The sequence below is a fragment of the Poecilia reticulata genome, chromosome 20 (assembly GCF_904066995.2).
Source record: "Poecilia reticulata chromosome 20, P_reticulata-male-v2, whole genome shotgun sequence".
NCBI classification, from domain to species: Eukaryota; Metazoa; Chordata; class Actinopteri; order Cyprinodontiformes; family Poeciliidae; genus Poecilia; species Poecilia reticulata.
In genome coordinates, this window is record NC_088849.1 from 10,031,925 (window position 1) to 10,048,854 (window position 16,930).

Genomic DNA, 16,930 nt, shown 5'->3' on the forward strand with positions numbered 1-16,930 from the left:
GCTTCCACACTGCACTGTTTAAAATAACCCAAACCCGTCAAAAAAACCAACTTTTTTTTGTCTTTGGTAAAAAGGGGAAAGCTAGACAGTTACACACGCGTTCGTTTTGGTTGCATTTACCCAGAATGCCCTGCGATATCGTCCGCTCCCTGCCTTTGGGGCAGTCTCTATGTGTTTGAACCGCGTCAGAGTTCACTTCAACCGAACCAGAATTTTCTTTTTCTGTTCGTGTCAGAGTTTTGATTGCGTATTTATGGCTCCCTTAATGAACTGGACTTTGTAGCTAGAGTTTGACTAAAGCGAACTAAACAGGGCTGGTATGAATGCACCACAAAAAAAAAAAAAGGAAAGGAAGGAAAAACCTCATCTGGATGACACCGTACGAGCGACATGCAGGGTCTTTATTCGTCTCAGACGAACGGTCATAAATCCAACTTCATAAGACGAGCTAAAACTCTTGGGTCTGGGCAGAACTGTGAGAAGTGACATCTATCTGATGATGAAACCTGAACGCAACCGGCTCTGGTGAATCAGTGAGTGGCTGAGTAGCCTTGTCCATTGACATCAAACACATACACTTTGGTTCATTTATACGTGTGTGTGTGTGTGAGTGTGTTACTGTGTGTTTTCCAAATGCCACTGCTCATGAATGATGGACACTGAGATGTAAAGAACCAAAATCAATGACCCTTCCATAACTGAAGCGTGTTTGTTTACACTGTCTGCCTGTGCGTGTGAACTTATGTGTATGCGTGTGCGCACATGTGTGTGTGTGTGCGTGGGTGTGTGTGAGTGTGCTTGCAACTCCAGCTGAACAAACAAGGCTGGCAAGTTGGTGAGCTGAGTGACTGGGTGGCTGTGACTGAGTGACAAATCTCAGACTGGCCTCCGAGTCATGCCTCCTCTGACAGACACACTCAGGGGAAAACTTTGGAGGATAAAAATATAAAAAAGGCCACCTCCTTACATGGAGAGCTTATATATTTTGTTCTAATTTACAAAAAAATAAAAAAATAAAACTTTTCATGCACACAATTCTTTTATTACACAAGATGACCTGTACTCTTGCATTCAAGTGTCATCAGATCTAATAAGAATGATAATAAAATGTGTTATTGGAACATTTAATCAGCTGTATTCAATGTCATGTAACTGATAGCAATACAAGATTTTTTTATTTTTTTAAATATATAATAAACAAAAACAGTTTCAATAAGGTTCCACTGTTGCATATTTAGTAGCAAGAAGGACTTGGATTCGAATCCTGGCCTATGGACTTTCTGCATGGAAATTGCATGTTCTCTCTTCTCTCTGGGTACTAACATTTTCTCAGAAACATGACTGTTAGGTTAATTGGTTTCCTTAAACAGGTGAGCTTCTGTATTGCTCTGTGATGGAGTATCGACCTGTCTGCAGTCTACCTTGCAACTTGAACAGCGACTGCTTTCAAACAGTCTTCATTTGACAAACTTAAGTGGGTATAGGCTGTGTTTGAGTAGTTGGACCATTTTACAAATAATAGCATAATTATCATTATTTTACTAAAGTATGAACTGAACTTGGACAGAAATGTTTTCGGTTTTCTGCTCCATCTTCTTGGAACCAGTTGCAGAAATAGAGGAATCTAAAAGGACTTTTGTCTTTAAATGATTTTAAGGCTCTTCTTACTGATTTTGAGAAGGAATCATCTATTTGTAAATGTTTTAACTGAGGAATCTTTTAATTTACTTTGTTGCAATGTTGTTTTTATGTATTTTTTTTTGTGTGTGAATCTTCTGCGTGCTGCTGCTAATCTTGTCCAGGATTCCCTTGCAAAGGCGATCTTTAATCTCAATGAGATTTTCTGAAATAAAGGTTAAATAAAAACAACAATTAAGTAGCTAAGTAGCTAAATAACCAGTTGTAATTAATGTAATATAATAAGCCAAACCCTTTAGGATGAAATTGAAGTTAAATAATAAGCTGCAACGTCTCTATCCTGGATGAGAATAAGAACCCTAACCATCATCACAGAAGGCCTCGTTTTGTTTTTTTTTTGCTCACTGTCCTCCCTTTAGAGCTTCATGATGAAATCATAAACCCAGCAATCAAATCAACAGGAAAGAAGACAGAAAAAGCCAGAGAGGCAGCCCTTGAAACCTTCTTTGGAAAGTCTGTGTCACTATCTTGACTTCAGCACGGCTCCCGCTGCCAGCAATGACCTCTTCAACTCCAAAAACCGAAAAAAAAAAAAAAACTGTACCTGCCCCGCGCGACGCCTTCAGAAAGGAACAGAGACAATTAATGACAAACTGCATGGCAGGAGAGTCCATAAACGCAGTTGTCACCATCTCGCCACTTGCACGGTTTGCCAAATATCGGCCAACACCGGAAAATTCAATTAGGCACACGTTCAAATGCCTCATCCAGCGAACGAATGTGAAGCACGCACGGCGCACAAACGCACGCAATGAGCGCTGGTGCCTGAGCTCTGGTTCACGCCCACACAGGCTCCTCCACCCAGAGCATTACACGAGTCCAGTTGTGTTTTTCTTCTGCTCTCAGGCCGGGACTGTAATGTTTGTTTTCACTCCACTTAATTGTGTTTTACGTCGTCATTCGCCGAGGGAGGAGTTTTTTGCTGTTTTGCTGTCTTCGTGCCATGATGTGTTGAGGAAAGAAAAGATGATAAAATCACGTTTTGTGTTTGATTGAAGTTAAGTTTGATCTTAAGGAGGTTTCCTAGTGATTTCTGTTCTTCTGTTCCAGATTACAACAGCAGCAATCAGAAGACGGCGTGCAAGAGACACGAGCTGTATGTTAGCTTCAGAGAGCTGGGCTGGCAGGTACTTTGACTTTTTAAGCGTTTTTAATGAGTCAGTCTATACATGCTGTTAATTAAGCTCAGAGACAGAATGCTTTATTGGGAAGAATGAAGGATGTTTTGCTTTTCTTCTTTAAACTCAGCAAGTAAATCTTAAAAAATTCTGATGCATCACTTTTAAACATATTTTAAAGTTTGTAACAATGAAAACGACATAAACAAAAATCTCTTTTGACTGTTATAATGATAAAATTGGATAACCAGGTAGTATCTTATTTTATTTATTTCTAGTTTGTTTTGTTAGAGGTATAAAATAAGTTCTAACAGTTTCCTGACAATTATTTCTTTACTTAAACAGAAATAATTTTTGTCACGGAATTAAATAGCAATGCCAAAAGTTAGTTTCATAAACTACCACTGAATTGTGTGTGTTGAATATGAAGCAACATATAGTAATACTTGTACAATCTTTTGTCAAAATGTTATTTTTCATGAATTTGTGTAAATTGGTGTAGTGTCTGGACCAGTTAATAGATGTAAAAGGGAACTACTTTTCCACATTGGGTCATGCTCCTTTCCTCGAGTTATCAGGATATTATGAGTATATATTTAATATACTCATAATACTGAAGCCAAAACTTTGTGAATTGTCCTTTTTTCTGAAGCTGTGTGGCCACATTGTTCAATAAACTTGGTCCAGTTAGTTGATTTCATTCTTTCCAAAGAAGCTAAAACTAAAACCTTTTCAGGATTTTTCAATACATTCATTCATTTCAAGATAATAAACAATTGGATGAATCAAGTGCAACTGAATGTGAGAAAATGTAGAACATTGAAAAAGCTTCTGATAAGTCTTGACTTATTAGACTTCGTACAATTACCACAGATAAGGCATCTTAAGTCACAAAGACAGAAATAAGTTGCTGCTGCTGCTGCTGGTGTGGGAGGCGTTTTAAACACTGCAGGCTGCTCTCACAAGGTGATAAGAAACCGCTGCTAACAAGGCAGATTAAACTAGCAGGGGACTCAGATACACACAGCTGAGTGGGAGCAGACCCAAATGTCAGCCCCCAGGTGTGTGTGTGTGTGTGTGTGTGTGTGTGTGCGTGTGCGTGTGTGTGTGTGTGTGGGAGTTCAGAGAGAAACAGTGGAAGAAAAGGCCAGAGATCCATTCATCTTTTTCAAACATGCCGATAGCTGTTGACACACCACTGACATCTAGAGGAATAACGCAAGCAATTACTCACCTGAATGCGCACTCTCACACATTACATCAACAACTTAACATATGCTTGGTTAATCTCAGTCTTGTCAAACAAACAAAAAAAAAAAAGATTCACGTCGCCATAAGCCAGAAGGGAAAAGAGAGAGACGCAAGAAGAGAAACGACGAGGTGGAAAGCTGAAAACATGAAAACAAGTCGGAATGAGGTTAAAACATGCTGATAACTCATCAGGCGGAAACAGTGAAGCGCAGACAGGAAGGAAGAAAGGGGAGAAATATTGCTTCCTCGAGTAATACGGTAGATACCGGCAGGAATTTGTCCTCGGAGACGTTGTAAACTTCTAGAAGACTGCAGAAACTTTTACTTTAGCATTTTTCTGAGGCTTCCTACCAATAAAATAGCTTTAAAACAAACGTTAAGGTTTTTTTTTATGAAATCGCTGCTCAGAGCTGGTAGAGACAGATGTGCCACATGCAAATTAAACTCATATGTGTCTCCTCAGGACTGGATCATCGCCCCCGAAGGCTACGCCGCCAACTACTGTGATGGAGAATGTTCCTTCCCTCTGAATGGACACATGAATGCCACCAACCACGCCATCGTGCAAACGCTGGTAGGACGGCCTCTCTCTGCTTGATCCACATGTACATCTGTGCATTTCAGATTAAATCCATGATTTTTTGCCAGGTTGTCAGTAAAACTGAAAACAAGTGACTGATATGTTTAAATCTCGTCTCAGATTTGCATTTGGATTTAGGTCTGGACTTTGACTGGGCCATTCTAACACACTAAACTTCTGTGATCGAAAGCGCTCTACGTGTTTAGGGTCAATGTTTCAAGTTAACAATTTTTTTTGTTGTTTAAGATTTCTTCAAACTCTGAGTGTTTTTTTCATGTGCTTTCTTAAGAAAAACATTCCCACAGCATGATGCTTCCTCCGCCATGTTTCAACTTTACAGAGAAACAGCATCTGTGCCCGAGTTAAATAACGCACTGAATTCAAATGCATGTCACAATTTCCAGATTTTTAGTTCTGAAGACATTTTGAAAATCTAAAATGGGCACAGAGAAAACTTTAATTTGTTCAAAACATGAAGTTTGAAATCTATCAAAATTTACAGTCCAGTGGAAAAGTGTCATTTACAGATTTTTTTTTTTTTTTTGTCACACGTCAATGCTTCAGATCCTCAGTCATACATTATAATATCACACGAAAGGGGAAAAAAATCATTATTAGGTGAAAAGGTTCTCCAAACCCACCTGACCCAACGTGAGAAAGTAATTGCTTAATGACTGGTTGGGTCTTGATAGTGCAAACACCATCAGGCTTTTGTACTACCTAGCTATTAGCTTGACTTTTGGCCCACTCTGCAGTTTTTTAGGAAGCCATATTGGAGGGTTTTCAAGCTGGTTTCGGGTCATACCACAGGCCTTTCAGTCTTTGACTAGGCCCTTCTAAAACCATCCCTTTTGTCAACTACACCGATGTTGACTTTCTGCTATGATGCGTCTTGCAACACAACCCATGTGTATTAAAGCTTACGGTCTTTCACGTTGTATAGCAAATTAAATCATCATTGGTCAACTGGCTAGTAGATCCAATAAGGTGTCTTTGTCTGTTATTAAAATTAGCTTGACACCCAGAAGTCTCTCTTTGTTGTAAAACAGTATCACATGAATTTGCCAAGGCGCCTTGTGAAATATCTACATGTGAGTTTAAGGATCTGCTCCAATAGAAACGGTGTGGTCACTAAAGCATTTCCCGCGTCTCCAGGTGCACCTGATGAACCCGGAGAACGTGCCGAAGCCTTGCTGCGCCCCCACCAAGCTCCACGCCATCTCCGTCCTCTTCTTCGACGACAACTCCAACGTCATCCTGAAGAAGTACAAGAACATGGTGGTACGCGCCTGCGGCTGCCACTGACACCAGTGAGGACTGGTTGTACGCCAACGGACAAGGCTGAACTCAGTTGGACTCCAATTGTTTTTTTTTTTTTTTTTTTGTTTTGAGTTTTTTTTGCAGCCTGGAAGTCAGCAGCATCTAGTTCAATAATCACAAACCGAAACTATTAACATGTCGACGACGAGGACGGGGATCGATACCAGACTGAGAGTTACAGGCGACTTCTCTCCATTCCAGTGTTGAGCCAGCGTCGTCGTCGTCGTTGGCGTCACGCTCCAGACTTCGCTTTCACGGACTTTGTGTGTCTGAGAAGAGTGTTTAGTTTGTATATTGTGTGTTTATTGAATCGCAGGAAGGCCTGACAGGCTGCCGTAACCGATCTGTTGATGGACCAGTCAGACTGCTGCTTTCATTCCCCCATCTCCTCTCTGATGGAAAACACAGCGGATCAAATCTGAGGAGGCGTACGAAAGATCAGTTTCCCCGCGACCGACTCAAACACCTGCTCAGCCTATGCATTTTTCCTCGCAAGCCATATTTACTTTCCCCAAAATATAATTTGGACTCAACCGAAGTGACCGCATTCTGTTTTAGCAGCACGCTCCTCCAAATAATGCTATCTGTGTCAATATTTGCCAGGCTCAGGCCGACATGCCGTTCTCCGGGGCCGGTTTAACCCGATCCATGTTGTGGCCAAACTCGTGTTTTTCTACAAAAAGGACACAAATTCAGCCCCTTTCGCCCTCCGACATGCCACAAGTGGCCGTTTCTGTTTTGCCGCTCTCGCAAAGCTCACAAACGCGTCTAACCCCTTTACAAGAGATTGTGGAAAAACATTTGCAGAGACCAAAACGGTCCGCGTGACGAGTTCTTTTTCTTCTGCCACCCTGAGAGCAACATTGTGCTCAGATTTAGCTGCAGCGTCTTCCCCTCTCGGCGCGTTACTGTGAGCCTTAAATAACGTGGAATATTTAAAAGAACATATCTGAAAGAGAGAGAAAAAAAGATGACTTGTATCCGTACCAATCAAAATACCTTTTGTGCCTAACCAATCTTAAATATTATATACCTCTGGAAAGCTGCTGTTTACATTTGTGATCCTGTTAAAACTTTTTTTTTCTGTAAATACGTGTACATTTTCAGCTTATTTATTGCACCTTTTATTGAAAAAGAAAATACCACATTAAAGCGAGAAATAAAAATAAAAAAATACATGTTTTTGACAAAATTTATTATGAAATCTTATGTTACAACTTTCCACTTTTGTTTTTTTTTTTCGTACAAAACTTGTGGATAGGGAACAAATACGGTTCATTGAAAAACTAAATACAGAGTTGTGGTGCTGGACCTCTTTAGACCATGTGTTGCTCAAAAAGCAACAACAACAAAAAAAAAACCTGATAAAACTGTTGCTTTTTCCCCCCATTTGTGAACCTGGGCTGGACAATAAAATCACAGCTAGTCAGGAGCATAAACACTGAACACAGTCCGGTTGGACAATCCATGAAAAATGTTTTAAATTCTCTAAAAATAGAATTAAGTAAAATGAATTCAGTAAATTTACTGAAAAAACTTTAATTGGTGCAAGTTCAGCTTTACTTTTCAACCAGACTAGTCAGGTTCTCATGTTGTGATTTAATAAACAATTCATATTTATGTCCCTGGACATTCAATGATGCTTCAATCAGTACAATAATCAGTGATAAAGAAATGAATGCAGATGATCCTGATCTGAAATGCACTTAGCTTGATGAAAACAAACTGCATTTGTTTTCTTTTTTAAAAGAAAACTAAAATAATGAATGACTTGAAACTTCAAAAGCTAAAAAAAAAGTAAAAAGATGTCACATATACATTTCACGTGATACGAAGTTGGTTGATCGTTTTTAAGAGCTTTTTCTATGGAGTGAAGTGTAAACAATCGGGTCCTCATTCACGGCTCAGGTTGCCGCGTCAACTACAATCCTGTGTGAGCGACATTGTTCTGGTCCACTTGGTTGTTTTCCCTGAGAGTTACGTCAGATAGGCTATCAGCAGATATACATGATGTACCTTTAAAATAACCCTCAACCTCAGAGAGACATCACAACTTTTACAACTTAAGAGTCACAGCGTCATAACAGGAGAGGTTGATAATTTAAGTAGGAAGGGGGAGAGGGGAAACCCACAGGAGTCAGAAAATAAAAAACAAGATTTTTAATGAACGTCTTGGTAAAGTTGTCTGTGTTTCTGGTTCTAATTGGACCAGTGCTCGCAGAGGTTTAAAAACGTAAGATTTCAGCTCGAGAGATTTGTAAAAAAATACATTTCCAACACATTTATTCTGTCTGTAAATACAAATAAAAACAAAAATAGACCCAGATGATGACATCAGTCTGTCGCTGGATTGATTCCTTCCTGAAGGAAATCTGACTTGGCTGCTGCAGGACAGAGACTCCTGTCCAACTGGCCAGATAAACAGGGGACTCCAGGTAGAGAGGTGTTGCTTCCTACAGCTCGTCTCTCGCCTGCCTCATCACGAAGCTGTGCAGGCTCTCCAGGTCCCGCCCCCCGTGATGCTCGTCTCCCTGCGCCCCAGCTCTGAAGATTATCAACGTTGGATAACCCCGCACCTGAGAGAGAGAAAAAAATAAATCAGGACTACATCGGGTTTGATTAGCCTTAGCAACAGCCTTAGCAACAGCCAGTTCGAGTGAAGCTCAAGCTGCAGAGTTACTCTACACAAGTCTGGGCTGTGTGGGGTTTTAGAGTTAAACCTACAGAATACTTGTTGCACAGCGTGCGCTCGACGGTGCAGTCCACTTTGGCGATCTTGACATCAGAGAGACCAGGAAACTCCTTCATGGAAAGGTCGTCCCAGGTTGGAGCGAGATTCTTGCAGTGACCACACCTGCGCAGCAGGAAGACGAGAGTTGTGCCATTTTAATCAAGAACCGAGATGCATTGGGAACTTAAAATCCCTTTGTAAAAATTCATTCAGAATTATATTTACTTGTCATTTTAAACCCATGCAAGAAAACCAAGACAGCCCCTTTTTTAAAAATATAAATTATTAATCAGCTTTTCTCATTTATTTGGGATTTTATGCGACAGAACAGCACAAAGTAGCACATACAATAAATACCTGAAGTGTTTTGTGTGTATTCACCTCTGACACCCCTACATTAAACCCAACATGGCAAATAAAATTGTACCTAATTAAATGAATTCATTTTAAAGCAGAAGTGGAGCAAGGTCATTAGATGGGACCAACCAGACTCCAGAATCTGATTAAGATGCAATTAGAAACTGATTATATTGCCATATTTCATAGCAGTTATGAAAACATCCACATGGTCATTTGTTCCCACAGAGGTGATCTTACCATGGAGCGTAGAACTTGATGAAGGTGAAGCCCTTCGCTACCGTCTCGTCAAAGTTGCTCTCGGTGAGGATCAACACGTCGGACTGAAAACACAGAACGGCATACGTAAACTTTATGGGTCTAAAGAAAATTAATCATGATCACTGGCAGTTGTAGCCAAGACTTTTATGCAAGCAAACACCTTATGCTTTTGTCAAGTTTCTAATATTATTGGTGGGTAGTCGGATGGCAAAACTGTCTACTTAAGAACTACTTTCTTACTACACCGACTGGCTCATAACATTAGTTTACAAATCCTTTAATAGTCAACCGGACCACGCTTAGTGAGATCAATTTATTTTGAACAACAATGCGCTGCAAAATACCACTGTCATTTGAAACGACTTTTGTAAAGCGCCTTGAGGCGTTTGTTGTGAACTGGCACCATTTATATAAGCAAAATGAACCGAGTTGCTGTTTCGATACCAGGGGATTTCTTTACAAGATACGGTCACACCCAAAGAGATTCAGAACAGAACACTAAAGTATTCGTCTCGTATGCACGCCTGCTGTACACACCCACCTTCACCTCCTCGTCCGCCGGCTCATCGGTGGGAACCTCGTTTGATTTCTGCTCCTCGGCTGGTTCCTCCTTCTGCTCTGCAGAGAGCGCAGCCTTCAGCTGGTTGTCTGCAAATTCTTTGAACGAGTCCAGGTCTCTCTTCCCTTTGTATTGTTCTGTCTTAATAAAAAAAATAAGAGCAGGAGAGTGATCACACGGACACACACACCAGACTGGGTAATCTTTCAACACTCCAGCCTGCTCCCAAACCTTTTGTCCGTTGTGGAAGAACAGCAGTGTCGGGTATCCTCTGACACCGTTCTCAGAGCACACCTCGTAGTGCTGTGTGCAGTCCACCTGGGTCACAGGCAAATTACCAGCAGTCAAACAGGAGTGACATCACAGCAAACACTGGCACCTGCATCGTTTATGACCCTCCCATGCAAACGAGCAACACCTCATGTGATCAACAACAAATCAACTGACTGTGCAAAGGGACTTTGGTCTAAAGTCAACTAGATCCCTGCAACGTTGGTAGAAGTCGAACATTTAAAGCAAAACATTAAGCTTATAAAGTGTGGATATCTTCTGAGATTGTTTCCAACAGTGATGACAGCCTCAGCCCACCTTTCCTATCTTTACGTCGTCAGAGTGCTCGAAGCTGGAGGCCAGCTGCTCCCAGGTCGGCGCCATGGCTTTGCAGTGGCCGCACCAGGGCGCAAAGAACTTAATGAAATGAGCACCTGGAAAAGAAACACAGAAGCCATTGCAAGTAATGAATATGCAGTTTTTAAAAAAAAGAAGTTGCCGGGATTCAAGATTTATACTTTTAATAATGTAAACTCATTTCTTTATGCACACGGCATTACCTGCTAGAAAAAGCTTACCCAGCCTGCAGGGCTTTATACAACCAGTTATGCTACTTTACAGCTCAAATTATTGCTTTGCTGCTGCCAGGATGCAAAGCTGCAAGCAGTAACCAGACGCTAAAGGCGCCCGCGTCATATCCAAACAGGAAATCATTTGTTTTTATTTTTAATGACGATTCTTGAGCTTCGGTGGAGCTTAGGAACCGTCGTCTCATTCAGAGTTTATCATGGTCCAGTCCAAAAACATTAGGTGGCATTACATTAAGTTTTTTTTTTGTAATTGTTAGTTTATCCTGATATTCAAAATCAAAGCAATAACCCATTTTAGTTACTTAATGACAGATGAAGAATCACGTCTTGGTGTGAACCAAAACTGAAAAAGCCTTCAAATATAGTACAAGAGTGAAACTATTACAGCCGGATACAGCTGCAACTGTAATTAAAAAAAAAGTGCAATCACCCAGTAACTAGTGAGACTAACGAAGCTCCACATTTACCTTTGGATATGTGTTCCTTGAAGTTAGCTGCAGTGAGCTCATACATGCCCTGTTTGGGCTCTGGGGCTTTAGCGGGTTCCTGCTCACTTACTGGTTCCTGGAGGACAGAAGTGGATGGAATCCTTTAATTCACAAAACGCCGCTTCGAGGCTGATTACCGAGTGAATGAAACTCACCGAAGGCTCCTCCTGGAGCGTCTTCAGCATCCACGTCTCCAAAGACTGCAGATCTCTTGGTCCCTGGTACTTCACTGCTTCCTGGTCTGGCTTGAACAATTTTAATCTACACATAAACACACAAAGGAATGGAAAAAATTGGTTATTAAACCGAACAGTCAATAATTATTTGGAGTCGGTTGCGTTTCTGCTGTGTTTGCAGGTGTAGAGGTTCGTCAGCAGCAGGATTATTGTTTTAGACGAGGATTTCTGGCAGAATATTTAACTACATTTGGGTCAATGTGTCACCAATTTCAATGATTTACGGAAAGCAAGTTCATTTCTAAGTTGTAAGAGGTGTGTTGACATATAAGTGGTGCAGTGAATTCACCATTTCACAGTCAGATCCTGCTTGGGTCACATTTCTAGCCATGTTATGAAAAATGAGCAAGTTTCACTTCTGATATGAACGAATGCTGAAATACATTATAGTTTTATATAATTTGTATACTGTTCTGAGATTTTTTTTTCTTTTTTCAAGCAGACAAACTTTCCTGTCTGTGCATCTCTCTGTGGCGTTTAGGGTAGATGCTTCTCTTACTTACGTAGGGTATCCTCTGACGCCGTGCTCGCTGGAACAGAACTTGGTGTTCTGGACGCAGTCCACTTTCACCACATATACAGGAGGGTCATCCATGCCATTGTATTTGTCTGCCAGTTCGTTCCATGCAGGCTGCAGTCTCTGGCAATGGCCGCACCTGGACATAAAGTGATAAAAATGGGTTATGGGACACATTTGCATTCTCTTAAAAAAAGAAACTCCAGGTTTTGCGTTGCTAAAACGTTTCCAGCTCACTTGAATAGTTGGAAAAACCTATTCTGGTTTTGTTGGAAAGTCGTGAAACTTGGAAAAACTGTGGACATGTCCGAGTCAAAATCGGTATCGGCCGATGTTCATGTCCTCCTTGAAGACGCTTAACGGCAGCAGAAGTATTTAAAGTATCTGACAGAGTTCCACCAAAATACCAGAGTGAAATATGTGATTTTCACTTCACGAGGTTCCATTTAACAATGTCTAGAAAACAAGAAGAACTTTCAAAATGTGTTTGCTATATGTTGGTGTTATTTTCAAAGAAGACAAAAGAAAATGTTTTTTCATTTTGTACTTTCCCTTACATTACAGAGAAGTTAGACAAGTTTTTTTTTTCTTTACTATATTCTGGTATATAATGTCATTTGCTAAAACAATTTATTTGAGTTTAATTATTAATGGCAAAGAAAAACAATTAGCCAATTATTGATTTTTTTGGTCATTTTAAATCTATGATCAGACTACATTCGTCGTCTTTTCTTAACTAGTCTTAAAAAGATAGGTTTTTTTTTATTGGTTTAACATCTTACAATTCATGTCTGTGGACAGTTGTGGAACATAGGAAGAATCCCAGTTGCAAGTACAGTATGGACCACGCAAAAGTTTTTTTGTTGTTGTTCGTTTTACGACAAAAAAATAATCCTAATAGATTTCAGAGTAGTCTCTTCCATCACCTCCTCACCAAAAAGGAATATTGTGAAAATTAATGCTGCCAAGTTATATTCCACAATATCCCTTACTATTCAACTGAAAGTGTCATAAAGCTATGATAAATCACACCATTGACTATAATAAAAAAAAGGTACATTTTGAGTTGTTTTGTGGTCCCTGGATGGGCCAACTCTCAATTATAGCAATTAAAAATATTGCCTTGAATGTTTTAGATTTGCTCCCATTTTATTTAAATTGAAAGCTGACTAGCATTGTGCCATTATATTCTTAACTTGATGTCAATTTAAGAATACAATTCATTTGAATCGGTTGCGTTTATGCAGAACTTTATGTCCAAATGAGATAACTAATTAAACAGTATTTTATAGCAGAAACACAACACGCCAAACATCTCCAGCTTACAAAAAGTTGAGCTCCTCATCTGCTTTTTCCCCCTTTTACACGACCAAGGGTCTCTGTAGGACCGCGGACCCCCAGTTTTGAAGCTACTGACATAACAGTGAATCAGTGCGTGCCACGTAAGCAAAGCCACCTCCGTATAACTTTTAAAACTTCACCTATGTGGTGCAAAAACAACGACGACAACTGTGGTTTTGTACTTTTAACCTGAAAATGCTTAACATTATTTCAGCTGCCTGAAGTATGTGTGACGTTATGCCACAGAGAGCTAACTGCAAATGTTTAAATCTGATAAGCCGCTATTTGGCTATGCTAATCTAGCTTAGCATCTAAGCTAATCGAGTCAACTGTCTTTAGTGGGTGGGCTAGGTAGCTTAGTAGCTTGTCAGCCAGTTTACCGGTAAACTGTTAGCACAACAATACGGGAGGTTTTCTGCACTTACAAGAGTTGGCAAAGAGAGAGAGATGTCATAACCGACTAATCTGTCAAACGTCGCTCAAAAACACTAATTTTCTGCACTTACCATGGGGCGTAAAACATGACAAAGTGGGGTGCAGTTGGCACCGCCTCGGTGAACATCTCTACAGTGTATGTGTGCTTGGCATGCTCCTCTTCTTCTGCATCAGCGTCGCAAAACACAACAGCAAATAATAACGTAAAAAACAGTAAACACGAAGTAAATGCTGTGCAAGTCAGTGCAGAGGCCATGGTGAATCTCGGCTGGAGAACGGAGTCCCTGCTGGTACAAAAGGACCGACTTTCGCCAAAACACGCCCCCTTTACAGGCTTTCTCTAAAGGGGCAGTATTATGTAAAATCAACTTTTCATCATGTTATTCCCTCATTAGAAACATACCTGTAGTGTTGCCTTGACTCTTTTATGTATGTTTGAAAAATCCTTTAATCTCCAGACATTCAGGGTTACAAAACGCTTGGTCTCACCAAGTGATTTATTTTCCCCTGAGCTCTTCCTCAGAGCTTCTGTCTCCAAGATGAGCTTCTGCCTCACAGAGCACTGCTCTCCTGTGACTCCTCTACTGAGCTCCTTCAGACTAGCGACAGCAGCACAAACATCAGGCGGAACTGCATCTACTGAGCTCATCATATGAGCTACTTCTCAGTGCAACTAAAGCTTAATGCAGAAATATGTTGTTGTGATGACGTGCTGAAAGCAGAGGAAAGAGCAGGATCTTCTTAAAAACACCCAGTTTCAAGGCATTAAATTGCAAAGTCTAATTTTTTGAAGTCATATTTGATATATGCAGCATTCCTGTAACCACTGAAAGTAACATAGTTACTTGCTTGTGCTTTAAAATGACACTATGTGCCTGGAAAATGCATAATACTGCCCCTTTAAATGCAACATGTACACTAAACTCATTCAATTAGAAGCAGCATTAACTTCTTCAACGGTCTGAGCTACATTGCTTGCATTTTGGATGAGACCATAACGGCTATCCTTCACCACTCATAGTGCATCAGAAACACTTGACCATCCACAACTATGTCACCAGTTTCCCCCCCCTCCCCCCCCCCACCCCACAATTCAGAAAGATTAAGTCTCGGTGTTGTTGCCACTTGTGCTAAGCTCCTGAAATTATTATTTTTGTTGGAACTTTTGTGTTATAAAGCTAAAAGCTGAATAAGCCAAGATATACAGTCCTGCTTCGTGGAGGCTCCGGGTTCACATTCAGTTCTAAGAAGTTCTTGTATGGGAACAAAATATCCCTTGCATGGACGGCACCTTGCAAAAGTTTTTAGCCACCTCTCCTTTCTCATATTAATCTTCCAGGGCCAGACTATGATTAAAATGTACTCAGGATTTCCAAAGTCTTACAAAATCCTTTTTTTAAACATAAGTTGTTTTTTTCCCCCTCTTGCTTTTACTTAGAGAATCAGGACCAATAAATTTGCTTATAATTTAAGATGCATTTAGAAGTTTCCCCCCCTAAAGTAGTGTGTGGAAATGTCAAAAGTGGTTACTTGCAAATAGTCCTATAAATTCTTGCCGACTGCACATTGGCAGGCTCCTGAACTTTCCTTCTCGCCTAATCTTTCAAAAACAAATTGTCAACACTTAACGCAAGTGATGTAACTGGTGTAAATCTACTCGGGCATCAACAAACAGACGGCATGTTGTGAAGACAAACAACGCCGGGTTTCTGTTTTACCTGTTCAAACGTGGCTCGCCCAGCTCAGGTGGAACATCACCGCCGCTCAGAATGACAGATGGGCCGCTAGTTTTCTGCACCAGCCGTCACACGCATGAGTCAGAGTTGCCTCCTCATCACTGCTACAAATGATGCTTTAAAATTACGGTGCGACTCCTGGCAGCTGGAGCCTGGCGGAGTGGCGACAGTGCTTATAAATCATGCACCTTTTCCCAGAGGGAAGTGTGTTTGTGTGTGTCTGAGCAAAGTACCTGCTGGCCTGTTGGACTGACAGCTCCTTGGAAAGTCCACACCTCTTTTAATGTAGTCATGATTTTATGAAACCAAAAGGAGGGGAGGGAGATGGTGTGGGTGAGGGAAGCTGCAGTCTTCAAACTAAAAGCTTCTTTTTTTTTTTATGGCGTTTTCTCATTCATTAACTTCTGGTGTATTGGACTAACAAGTGAAGTCTGGGCGAGCTCTGCTTTTATGTCCAGGCATAAATCCTTTATTTAAACTAATTTGTGGTTTGTTTATCTAAAAAAAAAAAAGAAAAAAAAAGACTAAGCTGTACAAAGCAGCTGCCATTTTAAAGATGTTACATCCCTTTAATATGTATATATATTTAAAAAGCATGCGCAAAATCACATGTTTTCATTTATTACATGCACAAATTCACAAGAACATACATATTTATACTAATCAACCTCAGACGTGCTGATGTTGGCTTATTTCCACTCATAAAAATCAGCTCCACATGTTGACTCTCCTCTCTCACACATGTTCCAGGCTGCAGGAGCGTGAGACGTAGCTTCACAAGCTTCAAATACCCCAGAATGCCACAGTGCAGTAAGGTGCACGGTGTAGGAAGCCATGCTTGTTTATCTGGATTTTAATGTCATTAATAATGAAGTTCTTGCATTGACAGCAATTTGTCTTGCATTTCTATGTATGCATGAGGCTGGCACTTAGCTAAAAATATTCAGATGAGCAGAAAATATTATAACTAGTTATGATGTTAATTCTACTGGGATATACAAAAGTTTTTGCTGACTTACAGCAGCAGCTTCATTCCACACCGTTTTACATCATGCGGCAAATGTGCATACAGATAGTTTTATTAGGTTAAAAAATGATCTGAAATGCATGCATTCTCACAAAACCGTTATCTTATTTCATTCTTGGCTTGATCATTTCCTTCATCCAGGTAGAGCTGTGAAGTAATTTTATCAGACTGACATGCTGGAAATTAGGGTTATCTTTCTCTAGCGATTTTTACTTTCGTAGAAAATTTAGCCACCGTAATTACTTTGTATCAAAGTAGTAAAACACAGTTTCAAATATTGGACTAGAATGTCCAAGTCAGCTCCTGAACTATCCGCATTTGAGGAACTCTTTACTGAATCATGTTACCTCCACTGCAGAGCTTGCTCAAAATCTGCAGCTGGTACTTTTGGATAACAGTCTTTTGACAAGACAGG

At 40.4% G+C, this 16,930-nt stretch overlaps 2 protein-coding genes across 2 annotated transcripts in view; one reads left to right on the forward strand and one right to left on the reverse strand.

Moving 5' to 3' along the window:
* bmp6 (bone morphogenetic protein 6) overlaps positions 1 to 7,145 on the forward strand; it is a 56,348-nt gene extending 49,203 nt beyond the window's left edge. The window contains exons 5-7 of the mRNA XM_008438685.3: positions 2,749 to 2,825; positions 4,531 to 4,641; positions 5,803 to 7,145. Of these exons, the coding sequence (XP_008436907.1) occupies positions 2,749 to 2,825; positions 4,531 to 4,641; positions 5,803 to 5,952 (338 nt within the window). The 3' untranslated portion in view covers positions 5,953 to 7,145. The remainder of the gene's footprint in view (positions 1 to 2,748; positions 2,826 to 4,530; positions 4,642 to 5,802) is intronic.
* txndc5 (thioredoxin domain containing 5) lies at positions 7,146 to 14,063 on the reverse strand. Its single transcript, XM_008438686.3, has 10 exons — positions 13,824 to 14,063; positions 11,963 to 12,115; positions 11,379 to 11,484; positions 11,203 to 11,299; positions 10,464 to 10,579; positions 10,107 to 10,193; positions 9,858 to 10,016; positions 9,296 to 9,378; positions 8,692 to 8,821; positions 7,146 to 8,543 (listed from the first exon to the last, which is right to left on the reverse strand). Exons 1-10 carry the CDS (start codon positions 14,006 to 14,008, stop codon positions 8,421 to 8,423), a joined length of 1,239 nt encoding a protein of 412 aa, XP_008436908.2. The 5' UTR covers positions 14,009 to 14,063; the 3' UTR covers positions 7,146 to 8,420.
* Positions 14,064 to 16,930: the final 2,867 nt, after the last annotated feature.

What these genes read in the sequence shown, in the direction of transcription:
- txndc5 (XM_008438686.3), bottom strand. Translation starts at nt 14,008, where the DNA reads ATGGCCTCTGCACTGACTTGCACAGCATTTACTTCGTGTTTACTGTTT. An exon ending in CGCTCCAGGAGGAGCCTTCG is followed by an intron (nt 11,300 to 11,378) that starts GTGAGTTTCATT and finishes TCTGTCCTCCAG; the next exon opens with GAACCAGTAAGTGAGCAGGA. An exon ending in CGGCGGACGAGGAGGTGAAG is followed by an intron (nt 9,379 to 9,857) that starts GTGGGTGTGTAC and finishes CTGTGTTTTCAG; the next exon opens with TCCGACGTGTTGATCCTCAC.